General features: G+C 50.0%; 1 protein-coding gene across 1 annotated transcript in view; it reads left to right on the top strand.

Moving 5' to 3' along the window:
- The window catches only part of CDH5 (cadherin 5), a 39001-nt gene that overhangs the window by 8118 nt on the left and 5982 nt on the right, over positions 1-24901 (top strand). The window contains exons 2-11 of the mRNA XM_027119698.1: positions 3962-4175; positions 11027-11315; positions 12262-12378; positions 13356-13520; positions 14353-14540; positions 16244-16494; positions 19593-19735; positions 21242-21366; positions 21724-21832; positions 23882-24127. Coding sequence (XP_026975499.1) covers positions 3981-4175; positions 11027-11315; positions 12262-12378; positions 13356-13520; positions 14353-14540; positions 16244-16494; positions 19593-19735; positions 21242-21366; positions 21724-21832; positions 23882-24127 — 1828 coding nt within the window. The 5' untranslated portion in view covers positions 3962-3980. The remainder of the gene's footprint in view (positions 1-3961; positions 4176-11026; positions 11316-12261; positions 12379-13355; positions 13521-14352; positions 14541-16243; positions 16495-19592; positions 19736-21241; positions 21367-21723; positions 21833-23881; positions 24128-24901) is intronic.

Here is a 24901-nt window from a genome sequence, read left to right as displayed (position 1 = left end):
GATGAGACTGAGGCTCAGAGAGGTGAAGCGTCTCGCGCACAGTCACAGAGTGGCAAAGCAGCACAACTGACGTTCTCTAAACCACAGACCCTGCAATCACAGCCGTCACCCTGCTCTGTGTGAACCCAAAGAGGAGAGAGCCATGTGTCAGGTGTGGCTGGGCCTTGGGGAAAAGGGAAGATGTAGACAGGGCAGGGAGAAAGCCATTCTCCAGGAAGGGAAGGAAGCTGTGATTTGAGCCCAGCAATGGGACCTGGGTGTCAACCCTGGGACCAGCCCCAGGCAGTGCTGCAGTGGAAGATGCCCAGGGATGCATGAGGTGCAAGGTGAGGACCAGGGATGGCTCCCCAGAGGAGGACATTTGGGCTTAATCCTGGATGACAAGTTCGTGAGACAGAGAAAGAGGAAAGACCTATGGGGCTGTCCTGGGCCACTTCTCCTCCCTCGCTACCTGCCCTCCTTCATGTTCCAGCCTCACAGTTTGAGCACCAGCCCTGGGAAGGGACCGTCTGTAAGCTGCCCCAGCCCCACCTTCTCCCGCACTCCAGGCCAGGTCTCCGGCAGCTGCTGGCCATGGCCACAGAGACGTTTCATAGCAACTCCAACCTGACGCAGCCCACACAGACCTTTTGGTACCACTACCCGTCTTCCGAACCTCAGCAAAGCCCTGCCCCCCCAACTGCTCAGGCCAAAGACTCGAGAGCCATCCTAGATTCCTCTCCATCCCTCACCCCCTACATTCCATTCACAGCAAGTCCTGTTAACTCCACCTCGAAAACACATCCCATGGCCACGCACCTCTACACCTGCTCTGGGCCACCATCAACTCTCGCCTGGATGACAGTGACCTCCCCTGCTGGTCTCCCCTCTCTCCCAGCCCGTCTCCTCACCTCAGCCAGGGATCTCTTCAAATCAGATCATGTCACCTTCCCTCGTGCTTAGGAAAAAGCTCTCTCTAGGCTGCCCTGTACAACCCAACTGCATTAGTTTCCTCCAGCTGCTGTAACAAACCACCCCAAAGGTGGCTGGCGTGAAACACCACCAATTTAGTTATTTATTATAGTTCTGGAGGTCTGAAGTCTGAAATGGGTTTCGGTGGGTGAGAATCAGGACTGTTTCCTTCTAGAGCCTCTAGGGGAGAATCTATTTCCGTGCCTTTTTTGACTTCCAGAGGCCGCCCCCGTTCCTTTGCCTGGGGCCCCGCAGCACCCCAACCTCTGTTTCCATCATCACGTCTCCTTTCTCCTGATTCTGACCCTCCTGCCTTCATCTTTTAAGGACGCTGTGATTGTACTGGGTCTATCCACGTAGTCCAGGATAATCTCCCTGTTTCAAGATCCTTAACTTAATCCTATCTGCTGAAAGTCCTTTGCCAGGGAAGGTAATATTCACAGGTTCCAGGGGTGAAGACGTGGACACCTTTGGGGGGCTGTCACTCAGCCTACCAGCCCGACCTGGTCCCCTCTTCTGGAGCCCCCATTGCTCATCTGACCCAAGGGCCTTCTTTTGGTTCTTCAAACAAACAAACCATTTTTCTACCTCAGGGACTTTGCACTTGCCGATCCTTCTGCCTGGAATACCCTCCCTTCCCCTGGCATTTCTAGGGCTGACACTCCGATGTTGGCATGAGTATCATCTCTCTGAAAGGCCTCCCCTGGCCTTGAAGTCTCAGCCAGCTGCCCCCTCGCCCTCTGCTGTGTCCCCCAGTGTAATTCCCTGAGAGCCTCTGATCAGCACCTGATGCTTTTCCCCATGTACTTATTTTCCTGGGGTTCCCACGACAGCGTGCACTCCCCGGGGACAGGTCCTGTCTGTCCCGCTCACTGCTGCACCCCAAAGCCTAGCACACAGCAGATGCTCAATACGCATCCACTCAGGGTGCGGCCTCCTATCTTGTCCTGCCCAGGGGCTTGAGAACTTCTCTCTCCCCATTTCTCAGTTTCACTTCTATTTGTTTTACTTTTTCATTTTTTGAGTCACTTCTCACTTGAGGGAGGAAGAAGGGAGCAAGACATGCAGTTCCTTTCGAGGCAAAGAAGGAAATGACCCAGCGGGCCTGAGCCCAGCGAGGCTGGCCAGGGGTCACAGCTGCCACCTCCCCTGAGTCAGGACCAGCTTCCTGGCAGAACTCTCAGCTCCCTGAGCCTTTGTTCACTGCCTTCCTCCGGCCCAGAGCAGCTGCCCTTTTCACAGCCCACCTCAAAGGGCACCAGGTCTCCTCCAGTCTGACCACCTCATTGAGGACTGAGGGAACTGGGACCGGAAGCCTTCCCAGGCACATGGCACCTGCGTTCCAGGCCCGGCTAATGCTCTGTCCCAGCCAAACCCTGCGAGCCCACTTCTGCCTGGGCCAGCAGCTGGGGGCCACAGGGATGCTGGATGCTAAGCTCAGCAGGCCCAGAGGCCAGTCTGCACACACACCCCCGGCCCTCACTGAGGACAGCCTGGCGCCAGTGTCTCAGAGGAAATGTTACTAGAGTTTAGAAACCTCCTGTGCTGTGCAGAATCCAGCTTCTCCCTGCGGCAAGGGCGGGCGACAGCCAGGGAGGTGGCCTCCCACCCAGCACCCAGTGGGCCCTTGCCTCTCTCCAGGCAGGAGCCCCGATTCTGACTCCCACTCCCACCCACCAGCCTTCTTCCTCTGAACCATCCCCGGAGCCACAGGTCAGTGACACAGGGACCAGCAAGGGTAGACTGATGGGGTCAAGGGCTGAGAGGGCATAGTGACAGCCGAGGTCACAGCCTCTACCCACCCTGGGGCAGTGAGACAAGCCCTCTTCCTTCTGGAATTCAGGATGAAGCCGGGCCCTGATCTCTGGGTGACCCCAGATCCCCATCCAGGTTGATCCCATGTCCCAAGGGCTGCTTTCATGGGGGCAATCACATGGGGTCTTGTGCTTAAAAGGACCCCGTGCTGGGTTTCACGTTCTTCCGTCTCTGTCCTGAAATTCTTAGTAACTTTTGAGAAAAGGACCCCATGTTTCCATTCTATACTACGCCCCACAAACTATGAAGTTGGTCCTGCGAGCCCAGCCTCTCTACCCAGCACCCCATCCCACCCCTGTTCTCGTGACAGCTCCTAAGCTAATCACCAACTGTGAGCGCTGCGTCTGGTGAGGGCCTGGCCCTCTCGGTCACCACATTTGGGTTTCTTAAGAGCCTTCTGAAGACAACATCAAAGCAACGCTGCCCCAGGGGCTCTCGGACTAGCCAGGGGGCATGTTTGTTCAGAGGAGTCTTTAAATCCCACCACGCAGCAGCTGCTAGGTCAAGAGAGGGCAGTAGGAAGAAGCATGAACTTTGGGGCCAGGCCGACTTGGTTTGAGTTTGACTCTGAGGCTTCCCGTCTGGGTGATCTCTCTCTTCCTCTGCTCATCTATAAAGTGAGGGCCACAGTTATACCCACCTTCTGGCTGACTGGGAGGATTAAGTGCGATAACACAGATAAAGTGCTTGGAAGAGTGTCAGGCATTCAATAGTTATTGATGTTTATTTTTTGGTACTTATTATACTTATTGATGACACTTATTGATAAATGTCAGCTGCTGAGGTCAGACACCTGGGCTGTATTCTCAGCCTCACCATTTACTCCACCATGAACTTAACTTCTCTGTGCCTCAGTTTCCCCGTCTGTAAAATCCAAGCTGGGTGTCCACTGCACAAGGCTTTGGGAGCTACCATCCACATCAGCATTGCTCTCTCCTCCAGGAAACCTTCCCTACAGCTCTCCTCTAGCCTCCCCTGTCGTCCATGCTTGCTTGCCCAATAGCACATGTGACCCTTAAGTAGGAATTGTTTCTGTGTCTGGCTTCCCCTCCCAGACTAGGAGCTCCACGGGGGAAGAGGGTGTGGTTCTGCTAGTCTGAGCAGAGAGTGAAGGATGAAGGGTTAAACAGTTCAGTGCTCCCCAGGAGATGCTCGCACCCCACATTCCCTGATGGTCTCTCTCCTCGTCCCTCAGAGCCGTCCGTCCCGGGAAGATGCAGGTGTTCGTGATGCTGCTGGCTGCAGGGGGCACCTGCCTGGGCCTGCTAGCTGCAGCGGCCGTCAAACCTGACCAACCCAACCCCCCCAGCTCGCTGCCCATTCACCGGCGCCAGAAGAGAGACTGGATCTGGAACCAGATGCACATCGATGAAGAGAAAAACGGCTCACTGCCCCACTATGTGGGCAAGGTAAGGCTCAGGCCCCAGAGCGGGAGAGGCGTGCCGTGGTGGTGGTGATGATAAAGACAGTGACAGGTGCTGTGGTGGTTGCAGGGATGGGGATGATCGTTGCGAGGGTGATGGTAATAGTGGGAGAGATGGTGGAGGTGGCAGATGTCATGGTGGTGGTGACTATGGTGATAGCCAAGGAGAAGGTGGTGGTGGTAATAGCAGTGGTGGTGGTGATGACGATGATGATCGTGGAGGTGGAGGTGGTGGTGGTGGTGGTGGAAGTAATGGTGAGCACAATGGTTCATCTTTCTCGCAGACTTTGGACTATGGAGTGAGTATCACTGGCAGAAGGGCCACCCCGTGCACAAGCTAAGGCAGGCAGCCTAGCGTGGGGGCTCAGGGCTCAGGGCAGGACCAGCCAAGGCTGCCATTAACTGTGCGCATCTGAGAGGTCTGGAAGACCTGAGCAGACTTCTACAGAGCTGTGCTGATGACACAGCTCATCATCCAGGCCACGGTTTGCCATCTCTAGTCGAGGCCTTTGAACCTCCTCAGGAAGCCCTGTCTCTCAGGGTGTTTTGCCCTAGCGTCTAGGGCGTTATGAGCTCCAGATCCTAGGACACCCATAACAAGGCACTTGACCCAAGCCTGCCCTCCAGGGCGGTGCCTACGACTCTAAACCCTCATTTCATCCCATTTAAAACGTGTCCATCCTCAGTCACCTTCCTAGAGCTTGGAGCTAATCTGAGGGACTAATGAACTATCTTCCTGTGTCAAAAGGTCGCTGAGGTCAAAACCGTACACTCTAATTGAAAGGAATGGCTCTAGGGGCTTCCCTGGTGGCGCAGTGGTTGAGAGTCCACCTGCCAATGCAGGCAGGGGACACAGGTTCGTGCCCCGGTCCGGGAAGATCCCACATGCCGCGGAGCGGCTGGGCCCGTGAGCCATGGCCGCTAAGCCTGCGCGTCCAGAGCCTGTGCTCCGCAACGGGAGAGGCCACAATAGTGAGAGGCCCGCGTACCAAAAAAAAAAAAAAAAAGAAAGGAATGGCTCTAGTGGTGGAATTTCACACACAACGACAGGGAGATGGATTAGGTATTTCAAGAGTTTTCAGTGAGGAGAAAAATTCCTTTCCAGTGCTTTAAAATCTCACCACGTCAGTTTCTTGGAAGCTAAGCAGGGTCAGCTAAAGAAAGATCAGTGTACCGGTGAGAGGAATTATGGTCCCAAGCACAAGGCTGGGCTCTGGGACATGGTCAGGGGGCAAAGACAGACATGGTCCACACCCTCATGGAGCTTGTGGTCTAAAATAGGGGCTGACCACATGTAAATCAGTGAGGTTAGAACACTCCCTCACACCATACACGAAAACAAACTCAAAATGGTTTAAAGACTTAAATGTAAGACATGATACCATAAAACTCCTAGAAGAGAACATAGGCAAAACATTCTCTGACATTAATCACAGCAATGTTTTCTTAGGTCAGTCTCCCAAGGCAAAAGAAATAAAAGCAAAAATAAACAAACGGACCTAATCAAACTTATAAGCTTTTGCACAGCAAAGGAATCGATAAACCAAATAAAAAGACAACCTATAGACTGGGAGAAAATATCTGCAGATGATGTGACTGACAAGGGCTTAATTTCCAAAATATATGAACAGCTCATATAGCTCAGTATCAAGAAAACAAACAACCCAATCAAAAATGGGCAGAAGACCTAAACAAACATTTCTCCAAAGAAGCCATACAGATGGCCAACAAGCACATGAAAAGATGCTCCACACCGCTATTAGAGAAATGCAGATCAAAACCACAATGCGGTATTGCCTCACAGCAGTCAGTATGGCTGTCATCGAAAAGTCTACAAATAATAAATGCTGGAGAGGGAGTGGAAAAAAGGGAACCCTCCTACACTGTCGGTGGGAATGTAAATTTGTGCAGCCACTATGGAAAACAGTATGAAGGTTCCTTAAAAAACTAAAAATAGAGTTACAATATGAGCCAGCAATCCCACTCCTGGGCATATATCCAGAAAATATGAAAATTCTAATTCAAAAAGATACACGAACCCCAATGTTCATAGCAGCACTATTTACAATAGCCAAGACGTGGAAGCAACCTAAGTGTCCACCAACAGATGAATGCATAAAGAAGGTGTGGTACCTATAAATAATGGAATATTACTCAGCCATAAAAAAGAATGAAATCTTGCCATTTAGAGCAACATGGATGGACCCAGAGGTTATCATACTAAGTGAAGTAAGTCAGACAGAGAAAGACAAATATCATATGATACCTCTTATATGTCAAATCTAAAAACATGATACAAATGAACTTATTTACAAAACAGAAACAGACTCACAGACATAGAAAACAAACTTACGATCATCAAAGGGGAAAGCAGGGGAGGGATAAATTAGGAGTTTGGGATTAACGTATACATACTACTATATATAAAACAGATAATCAACAAGGACCTACTGCATAGCACAGGGATCTATATTCCGTAGGTTGTAATAACCTATAATGGAAAAGATGTATACACACACACACATATACATCACTTTGCTGTACACAAGAAACTAACACAACACTGTAAATCAACTATACTTCAATTAAATAAATAAATACATAAATAGGGGCTGGTAGAACTGCCCCGCCATGCAGTTTTGTAAATAAAGTTTTATTGGAACAGAGCCACGCCGTGCAATTAACAAATGGTCGTGGTTGCTTTCATGCTACAATGGCAGATTTGAGTAATTGTCCCAAAGACCATATGACCCACAAAGTCGAAAATTTTTACTATCTGGCCCTTTACAGAAACAGTTTGCCCACTCTGGCCTAGAAGGGCAGCATGTATCAGACAAAGAACCCCACACATGCTGGAGATGGGGGAGCCCTATGGTTATAGAGAAACAGGCCAGAAAGGACCCCTAGATGGGGAAGGGTCAAGTCTGGCCTCAGCACCAGAAATGCCATGGCAGCTGGCGGTGGAGCCAGCTGGGGAATCTACGCTCACAGCCCTGCCCACGGCCCTCTCCACTGCTCACTGTGCCCAGGCCTCCTCTGGCCACCAAGAATGGCTGGGAAATTCAGATCCTTCAGTCTGGCCACTCAGAGGGGAAGGCGCTTGCCCAGGGTCACACAGTGAAACCAGGATAGAGCCCTAGGAAAGCACAGGGTTCCTGACTCCCAACACCGATGTGAACTCTGTGCCCTAGAGGAAAATGCCATCGGCCCATCTACCCCTTCCCAAGGGGGTGAGTGTGCCGTGAATCAGCCTCCAGAGAGAATGGCTGCCCCCCAACAAATACCCACGGGCTGAGTCAAGGCCAGTCAGCAAGCAGGGCCGCCGGCGCGCCGCCCAGCCCGGACACGGCAGGCCTCGGACGGCTCGCCCGAAGGCCTCTGCGCAGCACAAAGAGCCTCGGGCCTGCCGTCCCCTGCCAACAGCGTGCACTTGGCACCTGGCGTGGGGACAGAGGGTCCCGTGCAGTCCCCACCCTGGGAAGAAGCACGGTGTCTGGGAGAGGCAAGGACAGGGCTCCAAGGATCACCTCCTGGCTCCAAAGACGTCATCGGAGGGAAGGAAGTCCCTGTTTACCAAGATCAGAGCCAGGAGCCTTTGTTTACAGAGCTGTTTGCCGGACAATGGGAGCGGAGTGGCCTTCTGAATCCACAGACAGGGGTCAGCAGAGCTTCTGGCATTAAGATGTTATATCCAAATATAGGGATAAGTTAAAAAAGGGGAGGCCCCCCCAAACCTATAACCTCAGTCTGTCTGATCGTGAGGAAAACATCGGACAAATTCCAATAGGGGGCATCCTACAAAACACCCAACCAGCACTCCTCAAAACTCTCAGGGTCGTCGAAAACAAGCAGAGCCTCACGGACAAAGAAAACAAACTTATGGTTACCAACGAGGATAGTGGGGGGAGTGGGATTAACATCTACACACTACTATATATAAACCAGGCAAACAACAAGGACCTACCATACATCACAGAGAACTATACTCAGTATCTTGCAATAATTTATAATGGAAAAGAATCTGAAAAAGAATATATATGTATACTTGTATATATATACACATATATATATATAACTGAATCACTTTGCTATACACTTGAAACTAACACAACATTGTAAATAAAGTATATTTCAATTAAAAAAAAAAAAAGAACCATGGAGAATCTGAGAAACTGTCCCAGCCAAGAGTAACTTAAAGGAACATGACAACTAGAGGTAATGTGGTATCCTGGGTGGGATCCTCAAACAGAAAAAGGACATTAGGTAAAAACTACGGAAATCTGAACGAAATATGAACTTTAGTTAATAATAATATATCAATATTGGTGCATTAATTACAACAAATGTACCATACTAATGTAAGATGTTAATAACAGGGAAATTGGGCACAGGATGTACGGGAACTCTCTGTACTATCACCTCAATTTTTCTATAAATCTGGAACAGTTCTAAAATATAAAGTCTATTTGAGAAAAGTTGGAGGGAAGGAAAACAGAAACTCATATCCAAATGAAATCTTCTTAACACTATTTATTTGATGATACTGAGAAATTATCAAAGATGTTTAGGTGTGAGTGAAATGCAATCTCAGACAGAATTCCAGTAACAGATCAAAGCTGACTCACACCCCCTTGCTACCCCTGCCCACATGAAACCTAATGCACCAGAACCAGGTTTGGAATGACCATCCTACCCTAATCCTGAGTAACTCATACAGGGCCCCAGACTGTCCCTCCTTCTTGACCCCCACTGTCCTCCCGCCCAAGTCACAGGTTCCGGCGCTGGCGCATCACTTCTTGCCTCCTGCCCATCTGTTCATCGTATGTCCCGGCCACTGGGCTTCGGGACCTCCCCACGAACCATCTGCCCCTGCACACCCGCAGCCCTGCTCCAGGATGCTTCCTCACTACCTCCAGCTACAGCCTCACCTCTCTCCCGCCCCGCCCACCAAGGGGGAGGAGCCTCACTCCCTGTCCCCACTTCCTCACCTCCCAGACTCTTCTCTAAAGCCCTGTCACCCAGGAGCTTCCCTGGTGGCGCAGTGGTTGAGAGTCCGCCTGCCGATGCAGGGGACGCGGGTTCGTGCCCCGGTCCGGGAAGATCCCGCATGCCACAGAGCGGCTGGGCCCGTGAGCCATGGCCGCAGAGCCTGCGCGTCCAGAGCCTGTGCTCCGCAACGGAAGAGGCCACAACAGTGAGAGGCCCGCGTACCGCAAAATAATAATAATAATAATAATAATAATAATAATAAAGCCCTGTCATCCGGCTTCTCGATCCACCACCCCTAACGCTGCTCTCACCAAGGGCTCCGATGACTGCACCGCTGCTAAGCCTAGGGATGCTTTCCAGACCTCGTGGGACCTGACCACACCCATCTTGATGCTCCCTCTTCTGTCCTGAGACCCCACTCTCTCTCGGGTTCTCCTCCAGCCTTTCTGATGCAACACCTTCACTCAAGGCTCTTGTTCCAACTGACCCTTAAATGCTGCCCTTCCTCAAAATCTCAGCCTCTGCTGCTTCAAACCAGGCCCTGAGAGAAAGAATGGGGTCTGGACTATCTTTATGCTCCCAGGCTGGCACCTTGTAGGCATCTGATTTTTTTCTTTTACTTTATTGAACTCTATTATTTGAACATCCTAACCACCTATGGGAGGACCATTAGACATGTATGAAATATGATTAGCTTATGTTCCTAATAGCCTCTGTTTCCAAGATTCCATAAATGAAATGTTCAGCAATTCTAAACTTCTAATACCCTTTAATGTAGGCATCTGGTGTGAATAACAACTAGCATTTATTGAGAGCCTGTGCAAAGTGCTTTACACACATTATTTTCCAAGTCTTATTCCTAAGGACACTAATAGTATGTGTAACAAAGGAAAAGGATTCAGTGGTCTAACAAGTATAGGAAATCCTGAGTTAAACAAAGCTCAGTAGAGTTCTTTCCTGCAGAACTATATGTTGTAAATCTCCAAAAAGAGAACATTTTATGCACCATTCGAAAACTAAATGACTGAGACCAGTGATGTGCTGATAAATAGTTGACAACTGGCTTTTGAGGGGAAAAGATCCTGTTTGTAGCATTTACCAATTTCCTTGGTATAAACACTTTCACCATGTCTGTTGCAAACTACCAACTCGATTCCACTGAAGGCAGAGTTGGGAACAGATGTGCATTAACACAGCCTTATCCAATATTTCCATCATTTAATACGATCAACATAAAAACTCAAGAACAGGGGTGGGATACGGAGGGTGGGAGGGAGACACAAGAGGGAGGAGATATGGGGATATATGTATATGTATAGCTGATTCAGTTCGATATAAAGCAGAAACTAACACATCACTGTAAAGCAATCGTACTCCAATAAAGATGTAAAAAATAAAAAAGTTTTTTAAAAAACTCAAGAGAACATAGTAAAATGTAGTAAAATTACAGTATTAGGAAGCAATAGATTTATAGTACGTTACCTTTGTTTGTTTGTTTTTGCGGTACGCGGGCCTCTCACTTGTTGTGGCCTCTCCCGTTGCGGAGCACAGGCTCCGGACGCGCAGGCTCAGCGGCCATGGCTCACGGGCCCAGCCGCTCCACAGCATGTGGGATCTTCCCGGACCAGGGCACGAACCCGCGTCCCCTGCATCGGCAGGCGGACTCTCAACCACTGCGCCACCAGGGAAGCCCCTACCTCTGTTTTTAATATGATTCATTTAATTGTAAGTTTATATAATTGATTTTTTTTAACAATGCCATGCCCCGGGCACACTCACACGGGCACACACTCACATGCACACAGCCACCACTGCTATTTCCAGTTCACGGCGCCTCTCCTTTCCTAGATTAAATCAAGCGTGAACCGCAAGAACACCAAGTACCAGCTCAAAGGAGAGTCTGCCGGCAAGGTCTTCCAGGTTGATGAGAGCACAGGGGACGTGTATGCCTTTGAGAGGCTGGACAGGGAGAAGATCTCTGAGTACCACCTCATCGCCCTCGTGGTGGACAAGAACACCGAGAAGAACCTGGAGTCTCCTTCCAGCTTCACCATCAAAGTTCACGATATCAATGACAACTGGCCTGTGTTCACACACCGGGTGTTCAATGCCTCCGTGCCCGAGATGTCAGGGATAGGTACGCACCTGGTCTGTCTGTCTCCCTCTCCCCTCGCTCATCCCTGGCATGGAGGCCCCTCTCCCATCGGCAGCTTCACTGCCTGGGGCAGGATTCAGTGAGTTCCGGGCGGCTATGGGGATGCCCATATTGCCACTTTATATGACTCGAAAGGAACTCTGGTCCCTAAAGACTAAGCTCTGACCTGGCCCCAGACGGAGTCCTGACCGTCACTCACGCACACACACACACACACACACACACGTCTTGTTACTCTTTGGAGCCAACGCCACCCACTGCTCTGACTCTCAGAGCTGGCATGCCAAGAGCGTAGCCTTTGCACATGAAGGAGGCCAACTCTTCCACCAAGACAAGGAGTCACCTTTGGGGTCCATACAGGAGTGGAGGGGGGCGGGAGAGGGACACACCTCATCCCAAGGTGTGTCAGCAGCCTGGACCCCAGGCCTCCAGAGGAGACTATTCCTTCCTCAATTCTACCCCCAGCCTCCAGGGGGTGCCAGAAAAGGGCTCCCTTCCCCAGCCCTTAGTCCAGGCTCTCTTGCCAGGTCTTGGGACCAGACCTTCCCGTTAAGTATGGGGAGCCTGGAGTTCAAGGGGAAGGAGATGTGAACCCAGCCCTTCGGGGGCCCTTCCTATTCTCTTGTTCTCATGCTTCCAGAAGGAAGAAGCAGCCCTTACTGTTTCTCCCCATGACCTCAGCCACTCACCTCTTCCCTCATTTCCCCCATAAATGAAAACCACCTGTTCTCTTTGCCCTTCATGTTTGACTGAGCGGGGCCTCCACCACTGCCAGCACTTTGCCCCCAGGCAGGCTCCTCAGAAAACAAAGCAGCCTTTTCTCCCTCAGGACCTGGGGGAGGGGGGTTCAGGGAACAGCCTGAGCCCCTGGGGCTGGGGTGAGGGGCTGGCCATCGCACAGCAGCAACCCTGGGTTCTCTCCCCACAGGGACCTCGGTCATCCAGCTGACAGCAATGGATGCAGATGACCCCACTGTGGCAGACCACGCCTCTGTCGTGTACCAACTCCTGAAGGGAGAAGAACATTTCAGCATCCGTGGTTCCGGTCTGTGTGACTAACCCCCCCGGGGGCGGCACTGGCTTGGAGGGGGTGGAGGTGCAGGCACGGAGGGAAGCCCAGTCTGCCAGGTGTCACTGACCACTGACCTACACCACCCTTTGGAGGCAGTCGGTACCCTACGTCAAGACAAGGTGGCTGGTGAGGGCAGAAGGAGGCAGACAGGTGCCCGAGACGTGAACTCAGGTTCAAGTCCAGGGGACAAAGTCAGGACCCAAGCACTGACACGAGAGGTGGAAGAGAATGCCGGTTAGCACCTCCAGCTATGGAATCAAATGGATCTGGTTTCAGAACCCATTTCTGCTCCTCACTGCTTCTCAAGACCTTGGGCAAGTCAACTGACCTCTGTGAGAGCTAGGGCCCTAATCTCAAAACTGGGGAAGCTTATATTCACCTTGTACAGTAGGTGTGAAGTCTGAATTAGGTAACGTCTAATGAGCACGTGGCCCATCGTCATTAGCCACTCCACGTGACCCAAAAAACTGTAAGGACTGAGTCTTGGGAGCAAGACAGAAGTCCAGGTGGTCAGGCCTGAGGCAAGCCATCTTTCAGAGTGATGGCAAACACACAGCACAACACAAACACACAGCACAGTCCAGGTGGTCAGGCCTGAGGCAAGCCATCTTTCAGAGTGATGGCAAACACACAGCACAACCTACGCGGCCCCAAGGCAGCCATCGCTAACCCAGCACAGCACTCTTCCCACTCTGAGCCTAGATGTGGCCTCAGGTTCCTGCTCAACCCAGTGCTCCAGGTGGCTGGGACCAATACTGGACCAAAGCGTTTGGCCTAGCAGTGCAGGGCATGGAGGTGGAAGGTGGTTCACCCCTGGCCCTCAGTCCTGGCTGCACAGTGAAATCACCTGGGGAGCTCTGAAGCCAGGTGCCCTATGGGTAGCGGCCGGGCATCACTATTTTTTAAAAGCTCCCCAAGTAACACGGCTCCTGATGTGACACTTTTTGCAGGACTAATTGTCACAGCGAACAAAAACCTGGACCGAGAGAAGCAGGCCAAGTACGAGATTGTGGTGGAAGCACGAGACGCCCAGGGCCTCCGGGGGGAATCGGGCACGGCCACCGTGCTGATCTCTCTGCAGGACGTCAACGACAACTTCCCCATCTTCACACAGTGTGAGCCCCTCCCCTAGGGCCCCGGGCAGGGCGAGGGTTGGGATACTCCAGGCTCGGTGACCCAGGAGCTCTCAGAGAGGATCCTGGCATCTGTCTACCTCTCTCTCCAACCCAGGGCGGGCCTATGTCAGGGGCATCTTTCCGGTGTTCCCCATCTATGAACACGTTCCCAAGGCTGTCCAACTGCCCCTGCCACGGAGCCCTCACAGGCCAGCAGGGAGTCACACTCCCTGCTGTGTGCCACCGTGTGCCCAGAGTCCCACTACCAGATAGGACCACTTTCACCCAGATCCCATGGGCTCAGGAAAACCCAGACCCCAGCTAGAAAATCCCCATGAGCTGGGGAACAGGGGTTCGGCAAAGCTCCAGAGCCAGAGCCAGGGCTGGGCTCTGACCCATCCACAGACTGATTCTCCCCTTTTGACACGCCCTGGGTGGGCTGGGGAGGAAGTCAGATGACTCATCACTTGCGACTCCAATGCTGACGGCTCACGCAGAGGCTCGGCCACCCCAAGGACAGGCGGGTTCTCCTGAAGTGGCCTCCTTGTGCACGGCACAAGCTCCCTGAAGGCAGAGATTCTCTCAACTGTCAATGAATAGGTCCCCCAGCAAGGTGCCTGACATACAGCAGATGCTTAATAACTACCTGTCAGGTGGACGGAAGGACAGAGCACAACCTCTCTGCCTTGGGACACAAAGTTCCAGAGGAATTACTACTACTACTATTTCATTGTGCCCGTTTCCTGTAACAAAATGTATTGGGCTAGTATGGGGACGATCGCCTCATCTATCTCATTAACCCAGTGCCCTTTGGGGCGCCTCTTTGCATCAGCCAGGTACATATTTTCTGTGCCCGAAGACATCCGTGTGGGCAGCCCCCTGGGCTCTCTGTTTGTGGAGGACCCAGACGAGCCCCAGAACCGGAAGACAAAGTACAGCATCGTGCAGGGCGAGTACAGGGACACCTTCACCATCGAGCCTGACCCCAGCCGCAACGAGGGCATCATCAAGCCCATGAAGGTTCGCAGGCCTGTGGCAGTGACATCAGATGTGGGGTTGGGGGCTCCCGGCTTCCTCAGGACTCAGCCAGGGGTTGCTCCCGGATCAGACGCCACCAAAGGTGCACGTTCTGGGTCGGTTTGGAGCTGGCCGTGTGCTCGTGGACACTCTGACCCTGGCGCTGGGAAGGGGAGCCAGGACAGAAGGGTCAGTGCCTTAGGCTGGGCTACCCCGGAAGCAGACCTTGAGGCAAGGATTTGAGTGTAAATAGTTTACTTGGGGAGTGATCTCAGGAAGCCCCAGGAGCAGTGAGATGTGAAAAGGAGGAGAGCTAATACAGGCTCCTCAATGAGCAGGTGAACACCATGGGCGAGTGGGGTGCAGTCCCGCTGGGGACATCTGGGGGACAGTATGGAACATGCCTCAGAGTCACAGCAGCTGTGGGCTGATTGAGGGCTCCTGGGGGCCCACTCCCCAGCACTTTCTTCCTCTTTTTTTTTAAAGATTTATTTATTTTTAATTTATTTTTGGCCACATCAGGTCTTAGTTGCAGCATGCAGACTCTTCATTGTGGCCCGCGGGCTTCTCTCTAGTTGTGGTGTGTGGGTTTTCTCTTCTCTAGTTATGGCGTGCAGGCTCCAGGGCGCGTGGGCTCTGTAGCTGTGGCGCGAGGGTTCCTAAGTGCGTGGGCTCTGTAGTTTGCGGCACACAGGCTCTCTAGTTGAAGAGCGGGAGATCAGTAGTTGTGGCACGTGGGCTTAGTTGCCCCGTGGCATGTGGGAGCTTAGTTCCCTGACCGGGGATCGAACCTGCGTCCCCTGCATTGGAAGGCGGATTCGTAACCACTGGACCAGCGGGGAAGTCCCCTCCCTGGCACTTTCTGATCTGCCCTGGGCACGGGCCAGGAAAGCCCTGGAAGATTACAAGTGCTTGCAGCTGAAAGCCATCAGCATGTAAGGAAATAGTGAATGCCGTGGGGACGGGGCGGCCACTGGCCGTGGCTGCTGCTGAGAAAGCAGTTGGACTGGCTGAATCTAGAAGAGGAGGGAAGGTCTGCCAGGGGCACAAACTGCTTCAGAACGGCCATGCAGAGGACTGGGAGGCAAGGCCAGTGATGACCTGCCTCAAAGGGGGCACTCCAGAACCCCTCTGCCTGAGCCAGGCCATTCCTCCAGCAGACCTCTCCCGAGTCCTTCTCTGGTCCAGCCCTGTGCTGGGGACTAGGTATACCCAGGGGAGTCAGACGGCCTCCACGGTACCAAAGCTCTCAGCCAGTAGGGAGGACAGACACACAGACATAAAGGGTACCCAGGCAGGGAGCAATTACCTGTGTTGGGAGGGGCAGGAATGGGTTCTGAGAGGGCATCTGATTACCTTCAGGTTGGCTTCCTGAGGGGTGGATAGGAGTACGCCAAGCGGGCAAGGGCAGGAGAAGAGACTTGAGCAAAGGCACAAAGAAAAGCAATGTCTTTAAGGAGCTGGGGGTAGAACCACTAGTCTGTGGTCCCCTTGAGAGCAAGACTGTGGCTGACCCACTGGTTGTCCTCAATACCTGGAACTGAGCCACGGTCAGGATACACGGGAGACAGCTGAAGACAGCCAGGCCACAGGCCCCTCATCTGTAAAAAGGGGGTCATCCCAGTATGACCTCACAGGGTTGCTGTGAAAATCACAACCCCGTGCTTGGCTCAGAGCAAGTGCTCACCATAGTTTTCCCTTCGCAGCCCCTGGACTATGAACGCATCCGGCAATACAGCTTCACCATCGAGGCCACGGACCCCACCATCGACCTCCGCTACCTGAGCAGCACCTCCACCAAGAACATCGCCCGTGTCATCATCAACGTCACAGATGTGGACGAGCCCCCCACCTTCCAGCAGCCCTTTTACCACTTCCAACTGCGGGAGAACCAGAAGAAACCTCTGATCGGCTCAGTGCTGGCCGTGGACCCCGATGCCGCTAAGCGGAGCATCAGGTAAGGCGGGTGGAAGGCGTGACGATGGTGATGATCACGACACCACCCAGGCACTGAGGCTCTTAGGCCTGCTGGACTGAGCCCAGGACTCAGAGGGGGAAACTGGCTTCTCCCAGAAGGTACATGGGACATGCACAGAGGCACGACAAGAAGCCCAAGCTCTTCCACTAACCCATGTGGCCAGGTGGAATCTTGCTCTGCCCAGGCCAGCATGGTCCTGGCCATCAGAGCTTCCCGTTGTCTGCTCTACCTTGAAGGGAAGGTACGGGCTCCCACAGGTCCCGTCTGGGGAGATGCGACAGTCAAGAGAGCAGCCAACTTGACATCCGTGAAACCCCTTCGCGAAACATGATTTATCACATTTGTCTTCCCAAAACCACAAAAGGAAAAAGTGTTTATTTCACACAATCAAACAACACAAGGATCTATAAAGAAAACATCATAACCCTGATTTCCAGACAACTCACGTTCATGGTGTGCTGTGGTCCTATCATGCCTTTCTTCGTGACCACACAAACATCTACATACATTTATGGTGGATTTGTCCTTTGTTTGTTTGGGGGATTTGATTGTTTTAAAATTTTTTTGGATCACACTATACCCATTTCATCACTACTTGTTCTTCTATCTGAACTAGACTCCTCTCCTCTACCCTCTGTGACAAAAGATGTAGTTCCAAGCTCCTGTATATCCCTGAATCTACTTCTGAATCCTATGTTCTGTGGCAAAGCCATTCTGTTTTATTGTAGCAGCTTGATACTAAAACTTGGTATGTATACGGCAAGTCCCTCCCTCAAGTGTTTTTTCACTTTATATAGCTTTAATGCATTCTCAAACATTCATTCTTCCATGTGAACCATAAAATTCTTCCGTTTTTAAAAAAGCATCAGAATTCTAATGAGAATTGTGTTTATATATCAATTTGGGGGGAGTTAATGTTTCTCTGTTATCAGGTCTTCCTGTTAAAGACAAATGTGTACCTCCATTTTGATCACATCTCATAAGTTTTAGGACAACTGTTTTCATGGCCATTCTATTCTAAATGGTCTATAATGATAATTTTTATTTCTTCATTGATCCAATGGTTTATTTAAGAGACTTTTTTTCACTTACAATTGGTAGGGCATTTTTTGGCTTTGCTTTAACTTGTTCTGTGATGTAATTGTCTTTGTGTGTCTTTCTGTCCATTTTTTTTCTGGAGTATCTAAGCTTTTGCTTTATGTATTTTAATTTTTCTATTCAGTTAACAAAGGTTTGTAACTATTTTACCTTCATTATGACTTGTCACTTTCATCCTTATGACATTTTGTCCTCAATTCCATGTTGCCTGATGTAAAGTTTGTCCTGTTTTCATGTTACTCATGTTTGCCTGAAATAAATTTTCCAACCTTTACTTTTAATCTTTTCTAGGTCATGGGCAGTAAGTTGTCTCTTGAAACTGGAATGTAATTGGCTTTGCTTTTTTTTTTTTTCCCATCTTTACTGGAGTATAATTGCTTTACAATGTTGTGTTAGTTTCTGCTGTACAACAAAGTGAATCAGCTATATGTATACATATATCCTTATATCCCCTCCCTCTTGAGCCTCCCTCCCACCCCGCCTATCCCACCCCTCTAGGTCATCACAAAGCACCGAGCTGATCTCCCTGTGCTATGCAGCAGCTTCCCACTAGCCATCCATTTTACATTTGGTAGTGTATATATGTCCATACTACTCTCTCTTCATCCCAGCTTCCCCTTCCCCTCCGTGTCCTCATGGCTTTGCTTTTTAATCTAAACTGAGATGCTTTGTGTTTAACCTATTTACATTTTTCATTGTAAATGATATGTTTGATCTTACTTCTTTTATCTTGTTTTACATTTGCTATTTCTCAAACTTAATTACTTTTTTCTCTTCCCCCATCTTTGTTGTAGAGTCTATTTTTTCATGTTATTTTCTCGTAGATATTTGGATGGAGTACATGCGTTTTTACTTCTACCAGTGAGATTTACTTCTATCTGTAAAATTTTAAATGTTTTCCTGGACCAATATTTTCTAGTTAAAAATCTCTGTCTCTCTGTCTGTCTCTGTCTCTGTCTCTGTCTCTGTCTCTCTCTCTCTCTCTCACACACACACACACACACACACACACACACACACACCACTGCCTTCCTATATATGATAAAGATATCAATAGTTTAATTTTAATTCCTCCCAAACCAGATTTTTTTTTTACTTTATTTTGAGACACTTGTTAGATGAAGTGAGTTTTCAAAAAAATTTTTTCAGGACCCATCTTGTGGATGATACACTTCCTGAATCCTTGCATATTTACAAATCAAAAATATTATCAATGTGTCCTAGCATTTAACTTTGTGAGAATGTCTGGGGTGAGTCTGATTTCTCTTTCTTTATAACGACATATCTTTTCTGTCTGGACTCTTTTTGGTTTCTTTATATAGCTCTGAAATTCAAAAGTGTCATCAGGATATAGCTAAATATTGATCTCTTTTTAAAATTACGCCTGATATCAATGACTCTTCTATAAACTTGGGCCTTGCTTCAGATCAGGAAGTTTTCTTCTATTATATCTTTTGTTATTTCTTCTGTTCTCTTTGTTCTGGAATTTTCCTCAGTATTAGAGAAATATATTTGGAACGTTATATATTTTCATCTCTCTTTTCTTCTCTTCATGCCTTTTTCCTTAAGAACTTTTCCAATTTTTACTTCACAAATTTAATTTCCTTTCAATCACTTCGTACCTCTTCCAGCCCCTTTTTTTATTTCTTCCTGGCTCTTGCCCAACTATCTTTTCATTAATCACAAAATCCGATCCAAGCTGTGGTACAGTTGATTACAGTGCCACCTGCCTCAACTGTGAAAGTGCTGTTGATGGAGTCTCAGGTACCACCCTCAGCCCAGTGATGGCAACACTGCCAACCTCAAAGGGATTATCTCACTACTCTGACTCCCTCTGGGTGGTCAAGTGCAATGAGCAGTGAGAGGAAGATGGGGGATGGATGCAAGGGACAGATCCTGAAGGGTCTCATCTGTCCTGCTGGGGAGTTTGGACTCAGCAAAGAACAACGGAAAACCTTGAAACTCTCTCCCGTGGGCAGATACTCCATCCGCAGGACAAGTGACAAGGGCCAGTTCTTCGGAATAACCAAGCAGGGGAATATTTACAATGAGAAGGAGCTGGACAGAGAAGTCTACCCCTGGTGTAACCTGACAGTGGAGGCCAAAGAGCTGGATTCTAGTGGTGAGTGGCCCCATTTGCCAGGGGACCTGGGCTCCTCTCCTTTTCAAATCGTCAACATCTATCATTTAGGGTCTCCAGAGGTCCTATAAGCACCTGCTGATGCACCACTTGGTTGGGATGCTATAGCGCCTCCATCCCCAAGTGTGGATGGACCAGCTGCATCCACGTCATCTGAGACTTTGTTAGACAAGCAAAACATCAGGCCCCAACCCCAGACTGCATCAGAATCTCACGCACACTACAGTTTAAGAAGCGCTGTTCCAAAAACAGGCTGCCAGATGTCCCTGTGATGAGAATCACCTGAGGCACCTCTAAACCACAGAGCTTCTCAGATGCCTCCCTGGAGGTTTTGGTCCAGTGCGTCAGAAATGGGGCCAAGGAGTGTGCACTGAACGAGCGCCGTGTGATTCTTATTATAGTGGTCGTTTGGAAAAGGCTGCTTTGGAGGGTGTTTATGGGCCAGTCAGTGGGCTGAATTCAAAATCTGAAGCAGTTTCCAACTCCAAGACTGTGAGATTCTCCAGAACTTACCCTTAGCCTCTATGAGAAAATCACAACTGTCCTCTGGGAGAAGGATCAATATTCCCACCTCACACAGAGGCCACAAGGGCCCAGAAAGGGGGTGACTTGGCCAGGGCCCCACCGGTGCTACCCTGAAGGGCCCCTGCTTCCTGCTGGCAGCACGTGCCCCACCTGGCAGCCAGGTCAGCTTCAATGGACTCCTGCGTACTGTCCAGATCAGTCTTTGCCCCTTTCTTCCCCATCTAATCTCATTCATACAATTTTTAAATCTTATAGTAATAGTTTGCTGCCCATTTTAAAATACGGAAAATACAAAAAAGGAGAAGAAAATTATACCCTCATATTCCCACCGTACACAGATAATTACTGTTAGCACTGTAGTGTATTTCCTCTGGTCTTTTTACGATATGTATTTTTATACAAGTGAGATCATAATGCTTGTATAAATATCATATCCTGCATTTTTACTTAACCTTATTCCAGAATCATCTTCTCATGGTACTAAAATATCTTTTTTGAAAAGACTGTAATTTTTAAAATGTAATTTACCCGGGCATTGCAAACAGCCACATAGTCCATTCTTTTAAACTGACGTAATTTATTAATGCAATCTCACTTAGATGGTTTACCTTTTCAATTATTTCATAATTAATTTATTTAAATTAGTTTGATTGCTTAAATTGCTGAATTGATTTAATAATTACTTAATTGATTTAATTAAAACCTTTAAAAATACACTTCTGTTGTTCACCTTTTCAATTCTTACAACTAATTCTTTAGCAAATATCCTTGTGCTTGAAGCTTTACCCCCTTCCTCTTCCACTCCCTTCGACCAGAAGGCCATCCCTGGCCTCCCTTCCAGATGTCCATAACCCCCTCTTCCTGCAAAAAGAGCACCCCTCCAGGACTCCCATCCATACACATTCTAATCCCAGGGCTGGTACCTGCTGAACGCACTGTAGTGATGAGTCCTTTCCCCTGCAGGGACCCCCACGGGCAAAGAATCCATCGTGCAGGTCCACATCGAAGTTTTGGATGAGAACGACAATGCCCCAGAGTTTGCCAAGCCCTACGAGCCCAAAGTGTGTGAGAACGCTGCCCAGGGCAAGGTGAGTCTAACTCAGGTGGGAGGGTAAGGCAGCGTCCGCCTGGGGCAGGCCGAGGGGCAGCACCTCCCAGCCACGGTCAGCCGGCATTTCACTAAGTTTAATGTAACTTGTACAACAGCCTTGAGGAAAGGTGACATTATCCCCACAGGGGGTGAAACTGAGGCTCAGACAGAATGTGTAGTGAGTAGATTGGCGGGGAGGTGGTGGTAGAAAGAGTGGCTCTGTGGAGACCATTTAGGTTAGTGTTACAGGTGAGAGGCAGCCACGGTCAGGTCTAAACCCAAAGTCCCTCCCCATCACTGAAACCCCGGCCAACCCAACACCGCTAATGACCGGCCCCCATCTTCCACCCTCTAGCTGGTCGTGCAAATCTCGGCAATAGACAAGGATATAACACCACGAGATGTGAAGTTCAAGTTTTCCCTGAGCACTGAGGACAGCAACTTCACCCTCACGGATAATCACGGTGCGCCTCAAGGCAGTCAGGCTGGCTCTTGGGGGGCTCAGGGACGGGGTTGAGTCTTGAAAAGCCAGGGTCAAGGACCAAGCCAGTGAACTGGGGGCAGGCCCTCAGTGGGGCTTTCAAGTTACAGGAGGTTTTGTACAATTCCCACCACATACCTAACTGGTCTGTGCAATGGTCAGAACCACCCTGGCACACTGCTAAGTCCACATGGCCTGCCCTTCCCCATAAGATGCTCAGGTTACTGAGGAGCACAGAACAGATATGCGGTGTAGACAGCTTGGTTCACAAACTAGCCAAAGACTCCTTCCTGCGCTCAGCACAACTGCAAATTGCTCTATGACATAGAACTTTGAGGTTGCTTCCAAAGAGGCAAAACTGGACATTTGAAACCCAAAATGCCAAGGATACAGTGTTTTAATTTGGCTACAATGACTACTTACCAGCGGGTGTCCTCGGGACAGGATCCGGTCCACCAATCACAGCCTAGAGAGCCCTGTGATGTCAGTAGCGGCCAGTCAGAGTTTCTCATGAGTATGTGCTTCCCAGAGTGTCAGTGCTGAGTTGACTGAATTCCAGCCAAAAGCAGACAGGCTTCCATGGCTTCTGCACCTTCCTGAGAAAAACACAAAAAGATCCCCCTTGGGTCTAAACAGAACAATCCTTCACCCAGAATGGGGTGGAATCCCTGCCCATCCCTAACTGGCAACACTGTGGTTGGTGAGGACTCCTGTATAGAAACAGCCATTGCCACCTCTGAGGAAGGTCAGGGAGTGGCGTCCCTGAGAGCGAGAGGCAGACCCAGGGGATCAGCCACAGACTCGTCCTTAAGGAGCCTCCTATGGGATGGGGATGGTGGCTACGATGCGCGGACAGTCAATGACAGACCATTCAACGTTCCGCTGTCTTTAGTAGTAAATAATATGCAAAAAATACGTGTCACCCCATCCCCAGTGCCCACCTCAATCCTGCCTCAGAGGAGGGCTGCAATGGAGAAGAAAGCTTAAACACCAACCCAAAGACACCCCATATGTGACCAGGAGACTAGCTTGTTGATCTCAGATTCACTTAGAACATGAATGTCCTGCTACAATATTAAATGAGTACAGTGCGAAATCTCTAATTTCCCTCATACAGTGTCAGTGGCCATATTGTTATTATTTTCAATTATAATAGACATGGCTACTTAATAATGAAATGTAATTGGCTTCCATTTGAAATCTAAAAGATGGCCTCCTTTGCCTTTGGCTTTCTGAGTGTGCCAACCCCACACGGCTAGGTAAACCCTGGAACAGGGAGTCCCTGGACCCTCTAACCATCATCATCTCCTAGGAGCCAACAAAGGGCGGATTATCCAGCCACTGAATCAGAAAGGCGGGAGAGGGGAGGGGGAAAAGGAAGGAGGAGTGGAGGGGGGCGGTTCTGAAAAACCAGCATGTTAAAAAATCTCCCTGGGGAATTCTGTACAAGGATTGATTGGAGCTGAGAGGGAGAGCCTATGTTTGGGCCAAAGCGCATTCTCAATTCCAGCCTGACAGGGGAATCCTCAATTACATATGCAATCATTCCCTCAGTGCCCCAGGGAACTGTGCATTGTTTTTACTTTCTAATGGATTTTCAGGGATAGCAAAAACAGCCTTAGAAGTTAGCCCGATGCTAAAAGACTTTTTAAGACTTTATTTCCCCCTGATTGCTCATCAAAGCTTGAAACAATGCGTTAATTAGCTGACAGTCACCTTTTATTGAAGTAGAGTTAGGGGTCAGGCATATCATTCGCCCACAGAAACAGAAAGCAAGGGTTTTACATTCTGGCCAAGTCCTTCTTAGGGGCTAGGTCGAAGCAGCTGCCCAAAACATCCCCTCTCTGGAGGAACAGACCTGCGCTCAAATGGCTAAAACCTGAGGCAGGGGGTGCCAAGGGCAGAGACACAGCCCAGGCAGCACGTGGGCTGGTGCAGTTACCAAGGGCTTCCTGGAGGTGGCAGGCAGTGTGGATGAGAGGATGGGCACTCCAGGCAGCAGAGCCTGACTCCGAGGACTTGGTGTTTCCAGATAACACGGCCAACATCACAGTCAAGTACGGGTATTTTGACCGAGAGCGCGCCAAGGTCCACCACCTGCCCGTGCTCATCTCAGACAACGGGAGGCCAAGCCTCACAGGCACCAGCATGCTGGATGTGACCGTGTGCAAGTGCAACGAACGCGGCGAGTTCACCTTGTGTGAGGAGGTGGCCGCCCAGGTGGGCGTCAGCATCCAGGCGCTGGTAGCTATCTTCCTCTGCATCCTCACCATCACAGGTCAGTGCCCAGGAGGATGGGAGGGGACATTGAGGGGGCTACACAGGAGAAGGAAGAGGCCAGGGATCCAGGCCCAGCCCTGCCTCCAGGCCCTAGTGCAGGCCTGTGCTAGGTGTAAGCTTCACCTCCTTGGGTGCCTAACTGTGGGGATGGCGGGGGAGGGGGGGAAGAAAGGGGGGACTCAAGTCTCCTTCCCCAGTTTAAAATACTTTATATATAACATTCGCTCATTCAACTGACATATTTTGAGCACTTATTGTGTGCCAGGCACTGTTCTAGGCATTTATTTATATAAAACCTCTTCCGAGGGAATTCGCTGGCGGTCCAATGGTTAGGACTCTTCGCTCTCACTGCAAAGGGGCCGGGTTCAATCCCTGGTCAGGGAACTAAGATCCCACAAGTCGCACCTGCTTTGAAAAAAGAGGATCCAGTTCTTCTTTTGGAGAGAAACGGAAAGTTTAAAATTTCTAGTTTAGATTATCGCCAGTGGTTTTCTTTCTATTTTTAGGATTTCTCCAGACTTGACATCTCTTTTCCTCTTGTTTGGGCCTCAGAAATTTTAGGAGCATTTTAGGCCTTGCCTTACTTTGGGCTCCCCAGTTAGCAGACCCTGGGACCAGGATTGGGGTGCACATGGTTTATTTGAGAGGCACTCCCAAGAAGCCCCAGAAGGAAGAGGGGGAGTGAGACTGGAAAGGTAGGCAGCCAATCAAGGGCAAGTTGTCACACAAGCTGCCACCATGGGACACTGGAGCTTCTTCTCACTGGAGACTG

The sequence above is a fragment of the Aethalodelphis obliquidens genome, unplaced genomic scaffold (assembly GCF_003676395.1).
Source record: "Aethalodelphis obliquidens isolate GAN/ISIS:26980383/991018 unplaced genomic scaffold, ASM367639v1 scaffold20, whole genome shotgun sequence".
Taxonomy (NCBI): Eukaryota; Metazoa; Chordata; class Mammalia; order Artiodactyla; family Delphinidae; genus Aethalodelphis; species Aethalodelphis obliquidens.
Note: the sequence above shows the minus strand (reverse complement) of the source record. Positions and strands in the feature narration are given on the sequence as shown.